The sequence below is a fragment of the Syzygium oleosum genome, unplaced genomic scaffold (genome assembly GCF_021117445.2).
Source record: "Syzygium oleosum isolate NSW1041296 unplaced genomic scaffold, Sole_v2.1 Sole_v2.19, whole genome shotgun sequence".
Classification (NCBI taxonomy): Eukaryota; Viridiplantae; Streptophyta; class Magnoliopsida; order Myrtales; family Myrtaceae; genus Syzygium; species Syzygium oleosum.
Window position 1 is genome coordinate 25,088 of NW_026607503.1, and position 18,061 is coordinate 43,148.

At 43.0% G+C, this 18,061-nt stretch overlaps 2 protein-coding genes and 1 pseudogene across 2 annotated transcripts; all 3 read left to right on the top strand.

Moving 5' to 3' along the window:
- The first annotated feature begins 1,005 nt into the window (after window positions 1-1,005).
- On the top strand, window positions 1,006-3,965 carry LOC115670374 (serine carboxypeptidase-like 45; annotated as a pseudogene).
- A 1,030-nt stretch (window positions 3,966-4,995) lies between these two features.
- On the top strand, window positions 4,996-6,565 carry LOC115670471 (ras-related protein Rab2BV-like). The gene is made up of 2 exons (XM_030591759.2): window positions 4,996-5,224; window positions 5,810-6,565. The coding sequence occupies exons 1-2, from the start codon at window positions 5,060-5,062 to the stop codon at window positions 6,296-6,298; spliced, it is 654 nt and encodes a 217-aa protein (XP_030447619.1). The 5' UTR covers window positions 4,996-5,059; the 3' UTR covers window positions 6,299-6,565.
- Window positions 6,566-11,847: 5,282 nt separating this feature from the next.
- Window positions 11,848-15,929, top strand: LOC130140456 (protein NRT1/ PTR FAMILY 5.6-like). The gene is made up of 4 exons (XM_056319837.1): window positions 11,848-12,251; window positions 13,758-13,975; window positions 14,171-14,718; window positions 14,904-15,929. The coding sequence occupies exons 1-4, from the start codon at window positions 12,092-12,094 to the stop codon at window positions 15,814-15,816; spliced, it is 1,839 nt and encodes a 612-aa protein (XP_056175812.1). The 5' UTR covers window positions 11,848-12,091; the 3' UTR covers window positions 15,817-15,929.
- The last annotated feature ends 2,132 nt before the right edge of the window (window positions 15,930-18,061 follow it).

Below are 18,061 nucleotides of genomic sequence, written 5' to 3' on the forward strand. Positions count from 1 at the left end.
CACTAAGTTGGGTGGTTTCTTGGGCACAAACAAGAATCTGGGATGGAGGATTTTGTAGAGAAAAAAAGACTAGGTTAAGACCAATCCTTTGCGATTTATGTGATTGAAAATCTTGGGTACTTGTGTTGTTGGTCTATAAATAGGGGAACACACCCCTGACTGAGTGGCTTGAGATAGCATCTCCTCGGCCAAAAAGAACAAGAAGACCTTCCAAAACAAAGTAATTTAAGTTTATCTACAGGATAATTTGGGTTACTTTGACTTAGTTCTTAAGCCATGATGTGCATGGGAAGTGAAGTTGGTTGATGGCATGTGATTGCTCTGAGAGGATACGATTTAGGTTAAGCATTCCACAGCATACTAGTTCGCGTTGACTCAGAAAATCGGTTTCGATGCAAGAAGTCCAATTTCTTTGGCCTTTGCCATCCGCCGTCAGAATTTAATGCCGGGCCGTGCAGATATTACAGAAGAAAGAGTTGTACCCAATTTGGTTAGAAAAATAGACGTTGCATCATGTTCTATTAGTGCAAGAGAATCTGCGCCCCGTTGTATATGATTCATGCAACTCTCGAAGTAACTCTCATCAACTACCGTCATTCGGATGTAACCCTTTAGGAGAGGTCGAACACGGGCCGGATAAATATTTCCAGCTCTCTTTCGTCGAACTGCAATGTAGATGGTCTAGGCTCGTCAGTTACTCCTAAGTCGAGTTCCTTGTCCTAGTCCAGTGTTGGAGATATCATGTTTTGACAAAACAAAAAGGGACCCTATAAAATTTCCAATATGCATGTGATTTCGATGGTTCATATGCCTTTCCTAAAAGTTCCAGCGTTTTGTGATTCATATTATCCAAGATTTTCATTGTTCAGTGCCAACTCTTGCCTGGGTCTTAATGCAAAAACATCACCAAGCTTCCAAAACCTTGGATTCACCGGATAATGACCATGACTGTCACTGTATATGTTTTGCGACTTTGATTGAATCACGAAATCAGGATTCTCTCATATGGCACTTCGGATTCTCTCTCTGTTCATGTTGTTCTACTGTTCTATAGCTTACGCTAAGCTCATATCATCTCTCCCAGGTCAACCATTTAATGTCTCCTTCAAGCAATACTCGGCTTATGTTGTCACCAATGCTCGGCACGGCCGAGCTCTGTTCTATTACTTCGTCGAAGCCGAATCGCCTAATGCTTCCTCTCTTCCCTTGACCCTTTGGCTGAATGGAGGTCTGAAAACTTTTCACTTGGGGCCTTAAAATTCTCTTCCTTTTGTCTCATCCCCCATGTTGTGACTTGTGGTTCATGGAAAAATCTTTTCAATGCCAGGCCCAGGTTGTTCGTCGCTCGGTTTTGGTGCTTTCATGGAGCACGGTCCCTTCAAACCTAGTGACAACGGTTCCCTCATCAAGAATGACTACTCGTGGAACTTGGGTAAATTTTTACTTGCTCACTGCACTAATCTGTCTATGAGCAAATGCCATTAACTCGGCTGGCTTCCTAGTTTCTTGTTTTAACGTCAAGTGAGTGATGATCAGAATCGAACATGCTATATGTCAAGTCACCATCGGTGTCGGATTCTCATACTCCAACACGAGCTCAAACTACGAAGATTGGAATGATACCCGGACCGGTACGCCTTTATGTAATTTTTTCCAATTATTTTAAATTTAATTATGTTCATCCTTTCCTTTTTGGACGTGGGGTGATAATTTACGGATCGATCAGCCCGTTCGCAGCGGAGGACAACTTGAGGTTTCTCATAAACTGGCTTGAAGAATTCCCAATGTACAAGAACTCTGAGTTCTTTCTAGCTGGTGAAAGCTATGCAGGTGATGACAGCTCAAAGTTGTTTCTTGTTTTCATTTTGGCAACAATGATTGACCTCATTTTCAAAGATGATAAGCTAAACTAGATTACTTAATGACATGTCGTTTTTTGACAAGAAGTTAGAGTATTCTCCTTAACAATAATACCATTTTTGTAGGTCACTACATACCTCAACTTGCAAAACTGTTGATCGAGTACAACAAAGGGCCCAATGTTAACCCTATCAAGCTCAAGTCAATAGCTGCAAGTTTCTTAGCAAGATTAGTCAAGTTTTGCATAAGTCTTGTAGTTTTGCCCTATGAGACAATTCTTTTAACCTTAAAATTTGCACATTGTCTCTTTAGCTAGGAAACCGACTTCTAGACCTGGATATTAGTATTCAGGCCGGCGATTACTTGTGGGCACATGGGGCGATATCGGACGAGACGCTCTACTTGGAGAGGACAGTCTGCAACAATTCCAAGTACATGCGAGAGTATGTGCACGATCAGTATTCCGGCGGATGCAACTATGTGTTCTATATCAGAGTCAACGATGAAGTCAGCGAAGATGTTAAGTCCGACGATCTCCTTCTACCTAAATGCACATCGTCCTCGAGCTCTAACTCGGAGCAATTTCTGCCGATGGCAAAGCGGGGGGGCGTGGATCTCGCGGCGAGTTTAAAAAATATATCTAAATTAGCCATGATTGATGAGATTCGGTGGGTCAAATAACTCAGCCAGAGTAAATTTGATGGGAAAATTTTGACAGGTTGCTAGGAGAGGACTAGGAGTGACGGGAGATCCATGCCTTAAAGGAAGAATATTCACTTATCTGAACAAGCCTGAGGTTCAGAGGGCTCTTCATGCTAACATTACTCACCTCCCTTTTCATTGGGACTTTTGTCTAGGGTCTCTCTCGCTCTCTCTCTCTCTCTCTCTCCAGATATTTCATCATAACATAATGGAATTAGGTTAAGATCTAAGCTAAGCGAAACTTGAAAAACCAGAAAATGGTTTTGCAGAGATCAAGTCCATGATCAAGTCTAGTCCGTGCGTTTTAGATGCGCACAAAAAAAGTAGTGCCGAAACATTATAATCTAAAGTATTTTTACAGGCCACTCGTGTATCAAGAGGATAATTTGGACATGAACCTGATCCCCCTCGTAGCAGAGATCATTCTGGAAGGCATTCCTATCTGGCTATACAGGTTTGATCTTATTAAAAACTTCATTTCATCCGAGTCTGGATTCAGGTAGAATCTCCATGAATTGGTGATCTTAATTTGTTTATCTGTTTGGTGATCGAAACAGTGGGGATCAAGATTCATTAATCCCCCTGACTCAAACTAGAATAATCGCCAACAATCTAGCCAAAGATTTGAAGCTTGTTCCCTTGATGTAGAACGATTGGCATGTGATTATCTTGACAAACGTGATCGCCAGAAAACGACGCGATTTGACCGTGACTGATGCCGAAGCATTCCTCGAAGAAGTCGAAGGCCATTAATGAACGATTGGCATGTGATTATCTTGACAAACATGATCGCCAGAAACCGACGTGATTTGACCGTGACTGATGCCGGAGCATTCCTCGAAGACGTCGAAGGTCATTACTGATTTCTTATATTTTCGAAAGTAGTTGAATAGTTTTAGATTTCCAGAGTCCTTATTAATTGTGATTTGTCTTCTAGGAATTTATTAAGTTCTCTATTTTCCAAGCTTGGAGGGTTGTTCCTTACTCGCCTATAAAAGGATGTTACGATGAATGAGATGAAAAAGGCTACTATCAATTGAATTTCAGAATTACTTTGGAAAGCTCTTACCCTGCGCCATCCCTTCACAAAATATGGTCCATGGTAGGACAAGAAACAGGTATGATTCAACACCCAACATGCCCTTCATAGATTAATGCTGTTAGGTGCATCAATGCTGGTAGTTTGATCACATAAAATTCACTCTTTTTTTTCTATGGCTTTGCAGGTGGGAGGTTGGTCGCAATCCTTCGGCACGTTGACGGATGGCAAGAACGTGACGTACCTGACGTTTGCCACCGTGCGCGGGGCGGCTCACGAGGTCCCGTTCACATCTCCTTCTCAGGCGCTCGCGTTGTTCCGATCATTCCTGAGCAGATCTCCTCTTCCGAGGCCTCGAGACTGATCGAATACATCAAAGTTTCGTTAATTGTTCAAGCATTTTATCACGTCTAGCAATCTCAATTACGGAGGATTTGTTTGCTTTGGCCAAAAATCTCATGGAGATTTGATGTGGTCATGTTCGATAAATTTCATGCTGGCAAAATCAGATTTCTTTATTTTGCTTACCAATATATTGTCCTCAAACCTCAAATCTAACTCATATAAAGAAATTGTTTGGCATCAAATACTCATCATCGCATATCTCGAAAATCCGCTCAAAGAGCTTCACTATTCCGCAACCATCGTCGCATAACTTCATTGTTAAACAATTGTCCCGCCACTTTTACATAAGGATGACCGCTCCTCGATAAATTAGCAACATGGAATCTGGATTAAGCTAACGTATGTTGTTATCGTTTATGGAGATAAATTGAGACAAATTAAATTTCGAGTACCCACCCATGGGTATCTCAGTTGGTTAGGGCGTACTTGAGATTGTGTAGTTAGGCGCACTGGTCTCAGATTCGATTCCCCAGCTGAGCACTTGTGATTTAAGTGGGGGGCCATGGCGGTGGGTTGCTGTGCTAGTCTCCCCCGAGGAATAGTTGAGGTGCGTGCAAGCTGGCCCGAACACCTTGGTTACTTAAAAAAAAAAAAAAAATTCGAGTGGGTGCAAAAGTGAAGTCATTCACGACACCCCAACAAAAACATTTCTCACGTTCGTGGTTTAAGGAAAAAAAACAAATCATGAATTTCCCCGAAATTCTCTCTTGTTGTCCAACGTGGACGGCCATTGGCGCGCCCCTCCAAATCGAAATTTCTGTTTTCCTCAATTGGACTGACAATTTCTCCCTTCACATTTCTCCTCCCCTCAAGAAAAGAAAATATAAAAATTAGAAATAAAGACCCCAAAAAATAGAAAAGAAGGAGCAAATCGAGCTCGAAATGAAACTTTTTTCCTCTGTGGGTTAGCTTCATCCTTTTGGAGAAGAGAAGGAAGCTTCTTCTTCTGTGTGTGGGATCATCAATCAATCGATCGATCGATCAAGGAAAGAAAAGGGCCGACCTTTCCATGGTCAAAACGATTCGATTCTCGTGCAAATTATTCGCTTTTTAATGGCGTATAAAGTGGATCAAGAATACGATTATCTGTTCAAGATCGTGTTGATCGGAGATTCGGGCGTGGGGAAATCCAACATTCTCTCCCGATTCACACGAAATGAGTTTTGCTTAGAGTCCAAATCCACCATCGGTGTCGAATTCGCCACCAGGACTCTCCAGGTTCAATTCGTTTCCTCTCTTCTTTATCTTTTTTTAATCAGAATAATGGTATTTTTCTTCTTTCTGTTTTGCTTGCCTGGATTAATTTGTCTTTGCATTCTAATTAATTTCCGCAATTACGGATTGGCGCGGCGCGCGACTGGATTCTCCGGTGATGTTTTTGCGTTCTCGGGTTTATTTCTTTGAAGCGTTTCTGATCTCGACATGGGAGGTCCCGTCGATCGGAATCGACCGAGGAAGTTTTCTTAATGTTGTCCGGTGATTTTCCTTTATCGGGTTATATTGAAATGATCGAAATCAAATCGTTTTTCGGCTTCTCGTTTTTTTTTTTTGTTTTTTCTTCGTATTGAATCTGACTAAAAGAATGTGTTTCCAAAGCATCTAATTCCATGAAAATAAAGAATTTGCAGAGTTCTTGAAGACAATAGGAGTATATCATTTTTTGATAATGAAACCTTTCCGATCTACACAACTGCTAATAAAATTCAGTTTTTTTGAAAATAAAATCGTAAAAGTAATCTTTTTGAAATTGAATTTGCGAACCAATATGACCATGGATTAATTGTTCCGACTTATATCATTCAGGTCGATGGCAAGACGGTTAAGGCTCAGATATGGGACACCGCCGGGCAGGAGCGGTACCGCGCCATCACGAGCGCTTACTACCGAGGCGCGGTCGGGGCGTTGCTAGTCTACGACATCACCAAGAGGCAGACGTTCGACAATGTCCACCGGTGGCTCCGCGAGCTCCGCGACCACGCCGACTCCAACATCGTCATCATGCTGGCCGGGAACAAGTCCGACCTCAACCACCTGAGGGCTATCTCGGCAGAGACGGCGGAGGCCATGGCCGAGAGGGAGAACTTGTCGTTCCTCGAGACGTCGGCGCTGGAGGCGTTCAACATCGAGAACGCGTTCCAGAAGGTCCTGCTCGACATCTACCACATCATCAGCCGGAAGGCGCTGGCCGCGGAGGAGGCGGCCTCGAACCCTGGGGTGCTCCCTCACGGCACCACGATCAACGTCGGGAATTTCTCGGGTAATTTCGGCAAGAGAACTTGCTGTTCAAATTGATGGTAAAGTAGAAGTCAAATTGGAAAAGAGAGAATGCTACATCTACTAAGAAAATCTTTCCAAAAAGGGTGGGAAAAGAAATTCTTTCTATTTGTCGACCCATACATGAAATTGGAAAAAAAGGGTAGAAGAACAGTCCCTTTGTTAAGCTTCTATTTGTTGATTTCTATGTATAGGAATCAGTTTTGTTAGTTGGCAAAATGTTGCATAAACGATATCATCATGAAAGAAAACAATAAATGAATGTTTCAAACTTTTTTTTTTAAATTTCATATGCTTTTATAGTAGTTTTTTTTTTTACGGTTCATAATATAAAGCACCATTTATCATCTCTCCTTCAAACTAAGAATCTGTGTAGTCGATTATTCATATTCTCATGAGAGCGTCTTCGAGGACGGACGATAATGGCAGATTTGGATATTCAGATGGGACTTTAGGTTTTTTATCCTTGTCTATAAAATTATGATGTCATCTAACATAATGTTATTCAATTTCTAGTATTTATCTGATTAGGTTACCCGCGTTTTGGTTCGACATTTGGGGGAAGTTTTTACGGAAATGCAAAGACTTTTAGGTTAAAAGGGTTTTGATCTTTAGACTAGGGCTGTGGAAAGCAATTTTTTTTTTAAAAAAAATTGCAAAGAAAAGATTGTAGAAATCCGACTGTGAAGCAGTTGAAGCTGACAACCTCGGCGAAAACAGCCCTGCCGCCGCCGCCTCCTCCATCGGTCCAGCATGCCGTCGCTCTCTCTTCCCCCGGCTCTAAAAAACTCGGCCGCGCTCGACTAGGGCTTGCACGACTCCATCTATGAGGGTTTGAAATTGAGCACGAGCGTCACGTAACCCTTGGCCAGTGTCGCGTGACCATTAGCGAGCTAGATCCGTAAAAAAAAATAAAAGAAATCAAAATAGAGAGACCTCGGCAAGGCGAGCCAAGCAACATCCGGAGTCGACATCGCTCGACCCTTGGCCGGTGTCCTTGACCTCCTCCATGAATTCCCCGTGAACGGTTTCAAAGTGTCCTAAGATGTGGCCCTTCAACGGTAAAAATGTAATATGAGAAAACTAGAAAAGGCAATAAGAAAAAAGGAAAGAAAAAGTCATTAAATTCCTGAAAATTGCCTTCCGAAAATGCCGAAAGCTCCCACCTATTTGGTCTTTCAGTTTTTGCCAATAACCGGCGTCTCCCCAAAGCGATCCCAAAATAAATTCACCAAATACCTCAACCTTTTTTTCAAGTGATCCTAAAGGCCGAAAGTCCATTCGAAAAGCTAATTAAATGCACCCTGAATTTCATAGCAGGGGTGCTTTTTGAACTTTGGCTACGAGCCACCAACATAAAAAAAAAATTTGCAATGAAGGCCGGGAAAAGTGGAGATTACAGCTTTTGGACCCAATGGCTTAGAATTGCCCCACGTGGAATAGGCACTAATTATTCATACTAATCTAAGTTGGACCCAAAAAATAAAAAGATTATTTGACTGATGCAACTCCAACCCCAAAGTCAAAACATTCATTAAGCAGGGACCTTACCAAAGTTAATGTAATTACGAAAGAAAATGATCTTGGTAATCGCCAATTTAAAACAAAGTTAATTGATGCTTAGGAAGATTGGACAAGATCTTTCTTTCTAGTAGGCGGCGTTAGAATATTTAGGATGCAACCCAAGAACTTATCCAATTTGCCTTTAGAATATTTAGGACGCAACCCAAGAACTTATCCAATTTGCCTTTTTCAAATTCTATCGTCCTCGTCTTCAAATAAAATAGACGTGAAAGTTAAGGAATAACCCTCCAATTTCCTTTTTATTTAAATAAACGAATCCTTTATTAATTTATTTTTTCCGATCTTTGATTTCACTTTCCGATTATCTTTTTCTTTTTCTTTTTCTTTTTCTTTTAATCTTTGAGCCTGCCTTTGCTAGGGACTGCTTTGAATATATGCGACCAGAGGAGTAGGGTCTCTTCTCGAATCTCATCGGCTATGGTGCACTAGTGCTTTGGAGTGAAGTAAGTACAGACATGCTCAAAAAAATTGGATTTGATAATGGCATAATCAATGTGGTGATAGTCTTGATTCCGGACAGTCCATAATCAATGTGGTGATGGTATCGCTACTTGCCGCGAGGACACTCTTAACTTACTTTTTCTCCAACACCATAGTTGATCGGGGCGAATGCATTCAGGGTCGGTTCACGTTCCACCTGAAACCTAAAACCTATTCTTGTCGGGATCGGTTCTCTAATTTTTGGAACCTGCAACTTACCCTGTATACCCTAAAACTTAGAATTTACCCTTTCGATCGGTTCTGGGGTTTACCCGGGAACCGACCAATTTCTTTTTTTCTTCCTTTTGTTTTGTTTCATTTTTAGTCAAGCAAAATGGAAGTGAACGCTACAACAAAAATCTCCATTTGTTAATAATAACAAATCATAAAAGATGAACATGTAAAACAAAATGAACAATAAAGAGTTCAAAACGCGTAACATAAAACCTAAACATCTTGCTCACGGAGGAGTCAAAAATCACGATAAAAGTCAAGGAGTTGCTCTCAGAGGAACGAATTTTATTTTCGTTCACCCAAGCCTTATGTAATATCGTATATGTCATGCTCTATTTTAGGGTTACCTTGGTTCCTTATATGATTCTCAGTCCGATTCGGTTTGGTTCAAGGATCGAGAACTAAACCGCATAATATAGCTCCGAAAAATATATAATCGAGAACCTGACCAATTCCTACTGAAACTTGGAACCACACCGGCTCCCATGGCTAGTTCGATTCGATTCTCGGTTATACTCAGGAACCATGCTCACCCCTAATGTTTGGAAAGCAAGCAAAAATGAGGGAAATAAAAATTTGTTGTTTATTAGGTAAAAATGGGAAAAAATATCTAATAAACAACAAGTTTTCACTCTCCCCATTTGAATCTTTTGTGTTGCTCCAATTGGTACTTCTAGTGTTAATATTGCTTTCTTCTAGTTAAGTACATTTTGAGGTCGCTGAATTTTGTTGTTTGTGCGACTTAATTCTCTAAGCTTTTTCTTTTGTGCAATCTAACTTTTTTTCATTAATTTATTCGATCAAGTCATTTATTCATCTACAGTTATTAATGCCGTCAATCGGCTGACGTGATAGTGCCGATGCAATCAAGTTGGAACACTAATTTGGCTGTACAATAGGTTTAGAACTGATTGGATAATTTTCCAAATAAAAATGAAGTGTCTAGATGAGTTCTCTGTATCATAAAATATCCTAGCATATTATTTATTTAATAATATTTTAGTGTATATTTCTCTTCTGCATTGGACTACTCAAACATATTCATATAAATTTTTTTGTCGTTTTACCATTTTTCTCGTGGATTTACATTGCATATCTTATGAATTGTTCAATTTAGCAGCACAAATTACTATTTGATTAGCTCGAAGCTAGAGCTTCACAGCGCTCAATGTAATATCACCAGAGACTTTTGAGCCATGCCTGCCTTTCTTTATGCCTTTTTCTTTTATTGAACAAGTCGCAAGAATTGTCAAGTTTAACCCATACAAGGATCAAGATCTTTATATGTGGTCCATAAGAGCTTTTAGATGAACTAATTCGAACTTAGCCACCGCGCGAAAATAACGTTTTCTTAAGCACGTGTTACCCGATGCATATGCAAATACAGATGTGCACAACAGAACCGATAGAAATGATCAAATAGATTTCGAGGTGAAGGTTAAGAATTACAAGTACGTTTCGGGTTCCAAAACTTTAAAAAAAATGTATAATCATCCCCCCCCCCTATACTCACCCTGTACCTTGTATTCCGTGTTGTTGTTCATACGCGAAGTAGTGTACCCTATTAAAAATATAAGTACCGATACGTAGTAAGATCGATTTTGCAAATTGATCCGGTAAGTGAGGTAACGGATTTCAGTTGAATATCCTGTAAGCATTGCCTCCTTGTAGTCGGCATATTGTGAGATTTGTAGAACCAATACATCGCCACCCTAAGATTTGAAGCGAAAAAAAAGAAGAAGAACAATAATATGTATGAAGGATGTTGATGCCTAGAAAACGGACATTTCATCTAAAGCGATTAAACAAGAACAATTGGTGGGTCCTGGCTGGTAACATTAATAATAGTACAACCTTCAATTCGGTTGAGATGTAAATTTCAATCTCACGAAGATAGACACAAATGCAATTTGAACCAAGACAAAATAAAAATTAGGTCGTGAATCTAAGAGTCTCGATCGCGAGAAATTTCTCGCTGAAAGCAACGTAAATATCCAGTAATTAATTAACACAAGCATGAGATCTCGCGCTTCCAAAAGTCCCGAGATCGATCAATCTCTAAACCCACGAGATGCCCGAACTAATCTTAAATCGAAATTGGGGCACAGAAAATTGATAGAAGCGATGGATGGAATTGGGCCGTTTAGGGTGCGCATGAATACCATTCTGTGCCCGGGAACTATTTTTGAACAGAAATGATTTTTTTTTATTCTGTGCCCGGAAACAATTTCTGAGTATTTGAAGGCGTTTGATAAACTGTCCAAAATTTCTATTCCTAGAGTAGAAAAGAACAGAAATGCGTTTGGTAACTACACAAAATTTCTGTTCCTAAATAATATTTTAATAATATTTTGAATTGTTTAATTTTTTTTTCTTTCTACCATTTTTTTCTTTGGCCATGGCCGGTCGCCTGCGACCGGCCACAGCCCAGGGCCGGCGAGGGCATCACGGCCCTCGCCGGCGGAGGCGAGGGCATCACGGCCCTCGCCGGCGGAGGCGAGGGCGAGGGCTGGACCCTCGCCGTCTCTGGGCGAGGCCGACCTCGCCGTCGCTACCGACGGCGAGGCTCGGCCTCGCTTGATCTAGGCTAGGGCGACCCTCGCCTCCGCCGGCGGCTGGCGAGGACCGTGACGCCCTCGCCGGCCCTGGGCTGTGGCCGGTCGCCGGCCCAGCCCAAGGAAGAACAACACAAAAATAAGAAAAGAAAAAGAAGAAAAAAAACTGATTCTCAAAATTGTGCCGAGAAACAAAAAGCAACTTTTTTTTACTTCTTGTTTCTCTTCCAAAACTGTTTCTCGGCACAAATTTTTGCAAAAATGTGCCCGGGAACAAAAAGTTTACCAAACGCATTTCTGTTCCCAAACTATTTCTTGGAACAAAAGAACAGAAATTTTCACTGTTTGGCACGTTGCCAAACGGGCCCTTAGCGACACGTGTTAAAGTCATGGATCTTGTAGTTTTACACCAAAGAAAAATCTTGGATATGATTCTTCCTTCTTCTTCTTTTTCCCCCCTCAAAGGTTTTTCTTTGTCTTTCCTTTTTTTGGCGGAGTCCCACGAAGGGTTGAAATGCTACGAATTTTTGTAACTAGTGATGCCTCCTAAGAAGTCGCTTTCAAGAGCCAATTGGATCGAATCGTAGACCATATATGGTCGATCATTTTCGCAAGTCTCTTTCACCCACGAAAGGAAATTTGACAAGAAAAAAAACACCCAAACTTAAAAAAAAAAAAAATTACAATAAGTATCCATGCTGATCGTGAACCGAGCTCATCCCAGCCGTCGATCGCACCGTAGCATTTCGAGTTCGGATTTGCCAGCTATAAAATAAAAGGAGCACCGCGCGTTCCTCACGACGCCGAGCATCATCACCTTCCTCTGACCTACGCCCACACATGTTCGCTTTTCTCGTCCATTCGGCATGATCGAGAGGAGGCATGCGAAAACCATATCCGTCCCTCTTCTGTCCGCCTCTGTTGCTGTATAACTCTGTTCTGATCTGAGTAAAGAGAGATGGAGGAGATGGAGGAGATGGAGAAGAAGAAGAAGCAGGAGAAAGAAGCGAGGGAAGGCGACGAAGAGACGTGGGTGCACGACTCGTCCGTGGATCACAGAGGAAGACTCCCTCTCCGAGCTTCAACTGGTGTCTGGAAAGCCTCTCTCTTCATCATCAGTATGCTTCCACCACCCAACACCACCACCTCCTTCTTCTTCCTTCTTCTTCCTCTTCTCCTAGTATTCACTTCGCTACTTCTTGTTCTGTACACGTAGATGATCAAATTGCATCTCGTAAGCTATGGCGGCTGTTAGGATTTGATTTTTTGTTTGATGCGGAACACACCCGGGACCGTGCGAAGCATACAAACACCGACACGAAAAATCATATATAATTTTCTTTTTGTAATTTTTAAAAGCCCGAAATTTTTTTTTTTGTCCATTTCCATTTTTTTAGAGGGAAAAGTGTACTTTGAAGTAAATCCCCAAATTAAAAATCTGTCCGTCCATTTCGAGATTATATACATATATGCTCACGTTAATAAAGTACAACATGCGAGACTATATCACAAAAAAAAAAAAGGAAATAAATCGGATATTAAATTTACGAGGTTCGATCTGAGCAACCTACTCTACCGAGAGAACAACCCAACATCTGAAATGGAAATCACAACCACACTCTAGTCACTCGGACACTTTCGACGTTGCCCCATTACACAATAATTCACACGGTGTTTTGCCCTCACGATTTTTTGTGACACAATCACTTATCCTCAGCGAGAGAATTCACAGATCTTATCACCAGATGTATTGGATCTCTGGAAAAAGGCCGAGCCGCAATCGAACTTTGAAAGAACCGAGACACCCCACCTATTCTTTCCACCCGAGTCAAACGATGCTCCAAATCCGACAGAGTTTCCCTTGTTTTGCTTTTACCATTGTCGGAGTAGGAATCAAAGTCCAATCCAGACTTTTTCATGAAGTGTCTCTACAATATGGACCGAGTTTCGGCATACTTCGATTCGGTCGGAATTTGCACCGGCTCAAACTCGAGACATGACACGTAGTAATTATACTCGTTTAATCGACGGTGCGATAGTTACTCGAAACTTGAGAATATATATATTCGAGGCTCTATCAGTCAACACAGGAGCTTCGCAGGAAGAGTGCCATGGGTGATTGGACTACTTAGTTAATAGAGTGGAATCGTATAAACTGATTAAGCTGGATCGGGTATTAACATATGTTCCAAACTTGCCTGTTCTTAGCTTCATCTAGGATACTCGAAGTCGTGTCGCGTGTCCGATTCTGTAATAATACTTCGTCGTCTCCCACGCGACGTCGACGACATGGTCATTGTGCTCGAGATCTAAAGCCGCCACCACCACAGCTTGAGATCTCGTGATCTCCCCGGTGTTCTTTTCCCTTTTCCTTTCTCGTTCAGGGTAGAGTTAGAGAATGTAATCGACGTGAACGATATAGCACACCGTGGCTAATATGAGTATATAAGCACGGAAGGAGCCAAGGCAAACAAATTGATTAACAATCAGCACTTTTAATATGTTTTAAGCAACAAACAGAGAGTAAAAAGAGGTCATTTCCTGCTTCATATGAATTTCCTCTATATGTTTCATCGATGGAAAAGTTCAATGACAAAGCTGTCGAATTTCAATTTGGATTGCAGCAATTGAGTTCAGTGAGAGGCTGAGCTATTTCGGAATAGCAACAAATTTGATCACATACCTCACCAGAGTGATCCATCAGGACCTCAAGACAGCTGCCAAGAACGTCAACTACTGGGCCGGCGTCACCACGCTGATGCCCTTGATCGGTGGCTTCCTAGCCGACGCCTACACCGGCCGGTTCCCCATCATCCTAGTCTCGTCCCTCGTCTATCTTGTGGTAATGAATCGACTACCTCTAACTAATCAGTCGACTAAATTTGCAACAGCATTTTCAGGAAAAAAACGTTCCCAGGCACTCGTTGAACGGAACTTCATTCCGAATTTTTCATGGACGGACGGTTATTGCAAAGGACGTTTCGCGGGCCACTTGTCGACCGAGCTTCCGATGCTAAATTTTGGGCAAAATGTGCAGGGTCTGAGCCTTCTCACGATGTCTCAGTTGATCCCTAGCTTGAGGCCATGTGACAGTAGCAGCCCTTGTAGCCGAACCCGAAAAGTCCACGAGGTCATGCTCTTTTTGGCCCTGTACTTGATATCCATAGGCACCGGGGGCCACAAGCCGTGCCTAGAGAGCTTCGGGGCCGACCAATTCGACGACAACCACGCCGAAGAGCGGAAGAAGAAGATGTCCTACTTCAACTGGTGGAACTTTGCGCTCTGTGGTGGCCTCTTGCTGGGAGTGACAATCATAGTCTATGTCCAGGACTATGTGAGTTGGGGCGTTGCCGATCTCGTCCTTGCCGTCACGATGGCGGTCACGATCGGGACTTTCTACACCGGGAGGTCCTATTATCGGTACCTAGCTCCCGAAGGAAGCCCTCTCACGCCGTTACTGCAGGTTTTGGTGGCGGCAATCCGGAAGCGAAACCTGCCTCACCCTTCGAGTCCTGACTCGCTCTTCGAAGCCTCCGCATCAGAGAGTTCTCACAAGCGACTCCTTCACCACACGAATCGACTGAGGTATGCAACAAAAACTGAGTCAATCTGATATCGATATAAGCCTCTCGCAGTACCAATTTCGCGCTTCTCTTGGTCATTCCTAGTCCTGCCACTCTCGTCTCATACCTCTTGAACTTTGATTGAAATTAAACCAATTTAGCTAACTCATACTTCACTGGTTTTAAATTTGATTCATGTATGAACAGATTTTTCGACAAAGCCGCGATTCTCGAGGGAGGCGAGGAGCTCTCCAATGGAGAGAAATATGATCCATGGAGACTTGCAACGGCGACCCAAGTGGAAGAGATGAAGCTGGTGCTGAACATGATCCCCATTTGGCTGACCTCATTGCCCTTCGGGGTATGCGTCGCGCAGGCCCCGACTTTCTTCGTCAAGCAAGGCGTGGCGATGGACCGGAGGATTGGCGGAGGGGGCCGCAGCTTCGAGATCCCCGCGGCCACCACGTACGCCCTCGGCGCCGTCGGGATGATAATCTCGGTGACCATCTACGAGAAACTGCTTGTCCCATTCCTGAGGAAATCCACGGGCAACGAGAGAGGCATAAACATACTCCAGCGGATCGGATTTGGTATGATCTTCTCAGTCACGGCCATGTCGGTCGCGGCGTTCGTCGAGGCGAAGCGGCTAAGGATGTGGAAACACGACATCCTCACGCAAGGAAGGGCGATGACCAAACCATCCATGAGCGTGTTCTGGCTAGCGCCGCAGTTCCTCATCCTCGGCTTCGGGGACGGGTTCACGCTCGTCGGCCTGCAAGAGTACTTCTACGACCAAGTCCCCGACTCGATGAGGAGCCTTGGGATCGCAATATACCTGAGCGTGCTTGGGGGCGGGAGCTTCCTGAGCAGCTTCCTCATAACCATCGTCGACCACGTCACGAGGCGGGCCGACGGCGGCGGTGAGGGCTGGGTCGGGAAGGACTTGAACTCGAGCCGCCTCGACCGGTTCTACTGGCTGCTCGCGGCGATAAACCTGGTGACCCTCTGCGTTTATGTGGCCATTGCAAGGAGGTACACCTACAAGAATGTGCAGAGGAGGGTGGTGGTCGTGAGCGATTGCAGAGAAAATGGTGAAGAAGATCATGAGGCAAGGGCTTGATGATTCCCCCTAGTGCAAATTCGAAGTTTGGTCACGCAAGAATGTGCAAGCTTTTTGCAATATTGCTAGATGATTTCATATGATTAATCACCATCTTGACTAGCAACATTGCACCTGCTGGTTCTCATGGCATTAGCGTCCGTCACGAATTTTTTTTCGACTCGTTGCATTTTATCGTGGATGACATGTCTTCGATCGGACTCGAATGATTTAGAAGGTATTATTTGTGATTCTGAAATAATGCAGCGTAAGGAAAGAAAGATAGATTTTCAGTTCGCGCGGACGGAACGAGAGTTGAAGACAAAGAAATGAGAGAAATTATAACGGGTTGGCCTTGAAAAGATTTACCAAGGATGAGATAGTACGATACACATGTGAACACTATTTACAAAATTCAAACATAAGAAATGTTTGGGAATTAGATTTCACAAAATTAGTTGTTAGTAGGGGTGTGCAAAAAACCCGGTACCCGCCCAACCCGCCCAGGACCGCCCGAAACCGGACCAGGACCGGTGGGTTCTAAGGGTTTCGGTCCGGTTCCCGGTTCCAATTTTTTGGAACCGGTGGGTACCGGTCCGGTTCCCGGTTCCGGGTGTGGAACCGCCCACCCGCCCACCCGGACCGGACCGGTATAATATATATAATATAATATTTTTAATTTTTAATTTAAAAAATTCAAAACCCTAAATCAGGATACTCTCTCACAACACAAGCTCACTCAGTCACTCTTGGTCGACGCCTCTCAAGTCTCAATCTCCGATACTCTCTCCTCTCCGACTCTCACCGTCTCCGTCTCCATCGCCTGGTCTCCGTCTCCGTCGGGTCCGCCGGTCTCCGTCTCCGTCTCTTCCATTGCGACTGCCAGGTCTGCTCTCTCGCTATCTCTCTCTAGCCGGTTGTCCTTTGCATTTGCTGCTCTCTCGATTTTCTCACGGGGTGTGGCTTCGTTTCGCCCGAATGTGGGGGTGTACGTGTGCGAAGAAACCCACGCACTTTGCTGGGCTTTGGATGTTATGCTGCATGAATTCCTCGCGTGTTTCAGTCGCATCTCTATTTCGTGTGAATTCCTCTTTCGCATGTTTCGGTGCTTCAGTAGCGTCTCTGTTTCGTGCGATTCTCGACATGGGTTGGTCAAATTCGCCAGTTTTTCCTCTGCATTTGCTGCTCTGGGTAGTGGGTTGTAAATGGGTAGTTTAGTTGGAGAAACTACCCATTAAAAGTCATTTACAAAATGATGCACTTAGATGGGTCTTCAGTAGCATCTCTGTTTTATGATGGTAAAACGGGTAGATATGTTGGCAAGCAAGCAAGAAAGTACCAATCATGGTCTATAGCAGGATATTTGGTAGCGAAGATGATGCTGGAGGATCCTTCGCACTTGGGAATGATTTCCCTGGAAGAGGACAAGCAGATGAAGCCAGTGATTAAGAGATCTTCTTCTTGGACTTGCTGAATAAATCCCGACAGTAGAAAAAAACACCAGAGAATCGAACAGAGAACACAAGCGAGATTAGCTTGTTCTTACGCCGATATTCTTTTGGTGATTTGCATCTTGTAGGTTTGTTTTGAACCCTTCTGAAAGTTTGGTTTTGTGTACAATAGCAATTGCTAAATTGCATCAAGCTTGCTGAATAAAAAGAAAAACATTCTGGTACTTGTGCAATTTTATAAATGCTTGCCTTGATTATGAGCCATGCTCTCGTATCTCACGAGTGATTCTCAGTTTTATACTTTTGTTAACATGATAGTAGAACTTTAGGGCAAAATTTTGGAACATCCATGCCCAAAAAGATGCTTTCTTTTACCAGTCACTAGTATGTTCAAGCTGCTGGTGTTCTAGAATTGGTATTCTTGGTATTTTATGTTCGATTAAGTTTGCTATGTTGGTAAATTTCTTTTGTTTTTTTGTGAAGTATTCAGTTGACAAGTGCTTGAGCTCTTATATGGTCTCAATGTTTTTTCACCTTCAAGCCTGGTTGGGAGGCTTAACAAGACCCATCAAGCCTACCCGTCATGATAAGTTTTATCACGGCTACGCCGTGATCGACGTCGTTTTTTTGCGTTTCGGAGTCGTTTAGATGGGTTTTCTAGCTTTAGTTTTGAATCTTGATGACCTTAAATTTTATCCGTTAATGACATGTTGCTTGATTTGAGCAGGTGATCTATTAACATGTCAATGGAAGTAGAGAAATCCTATGATGAGATAACACCAATAATTGAATCAGAATCACTAGAACATGGAGGA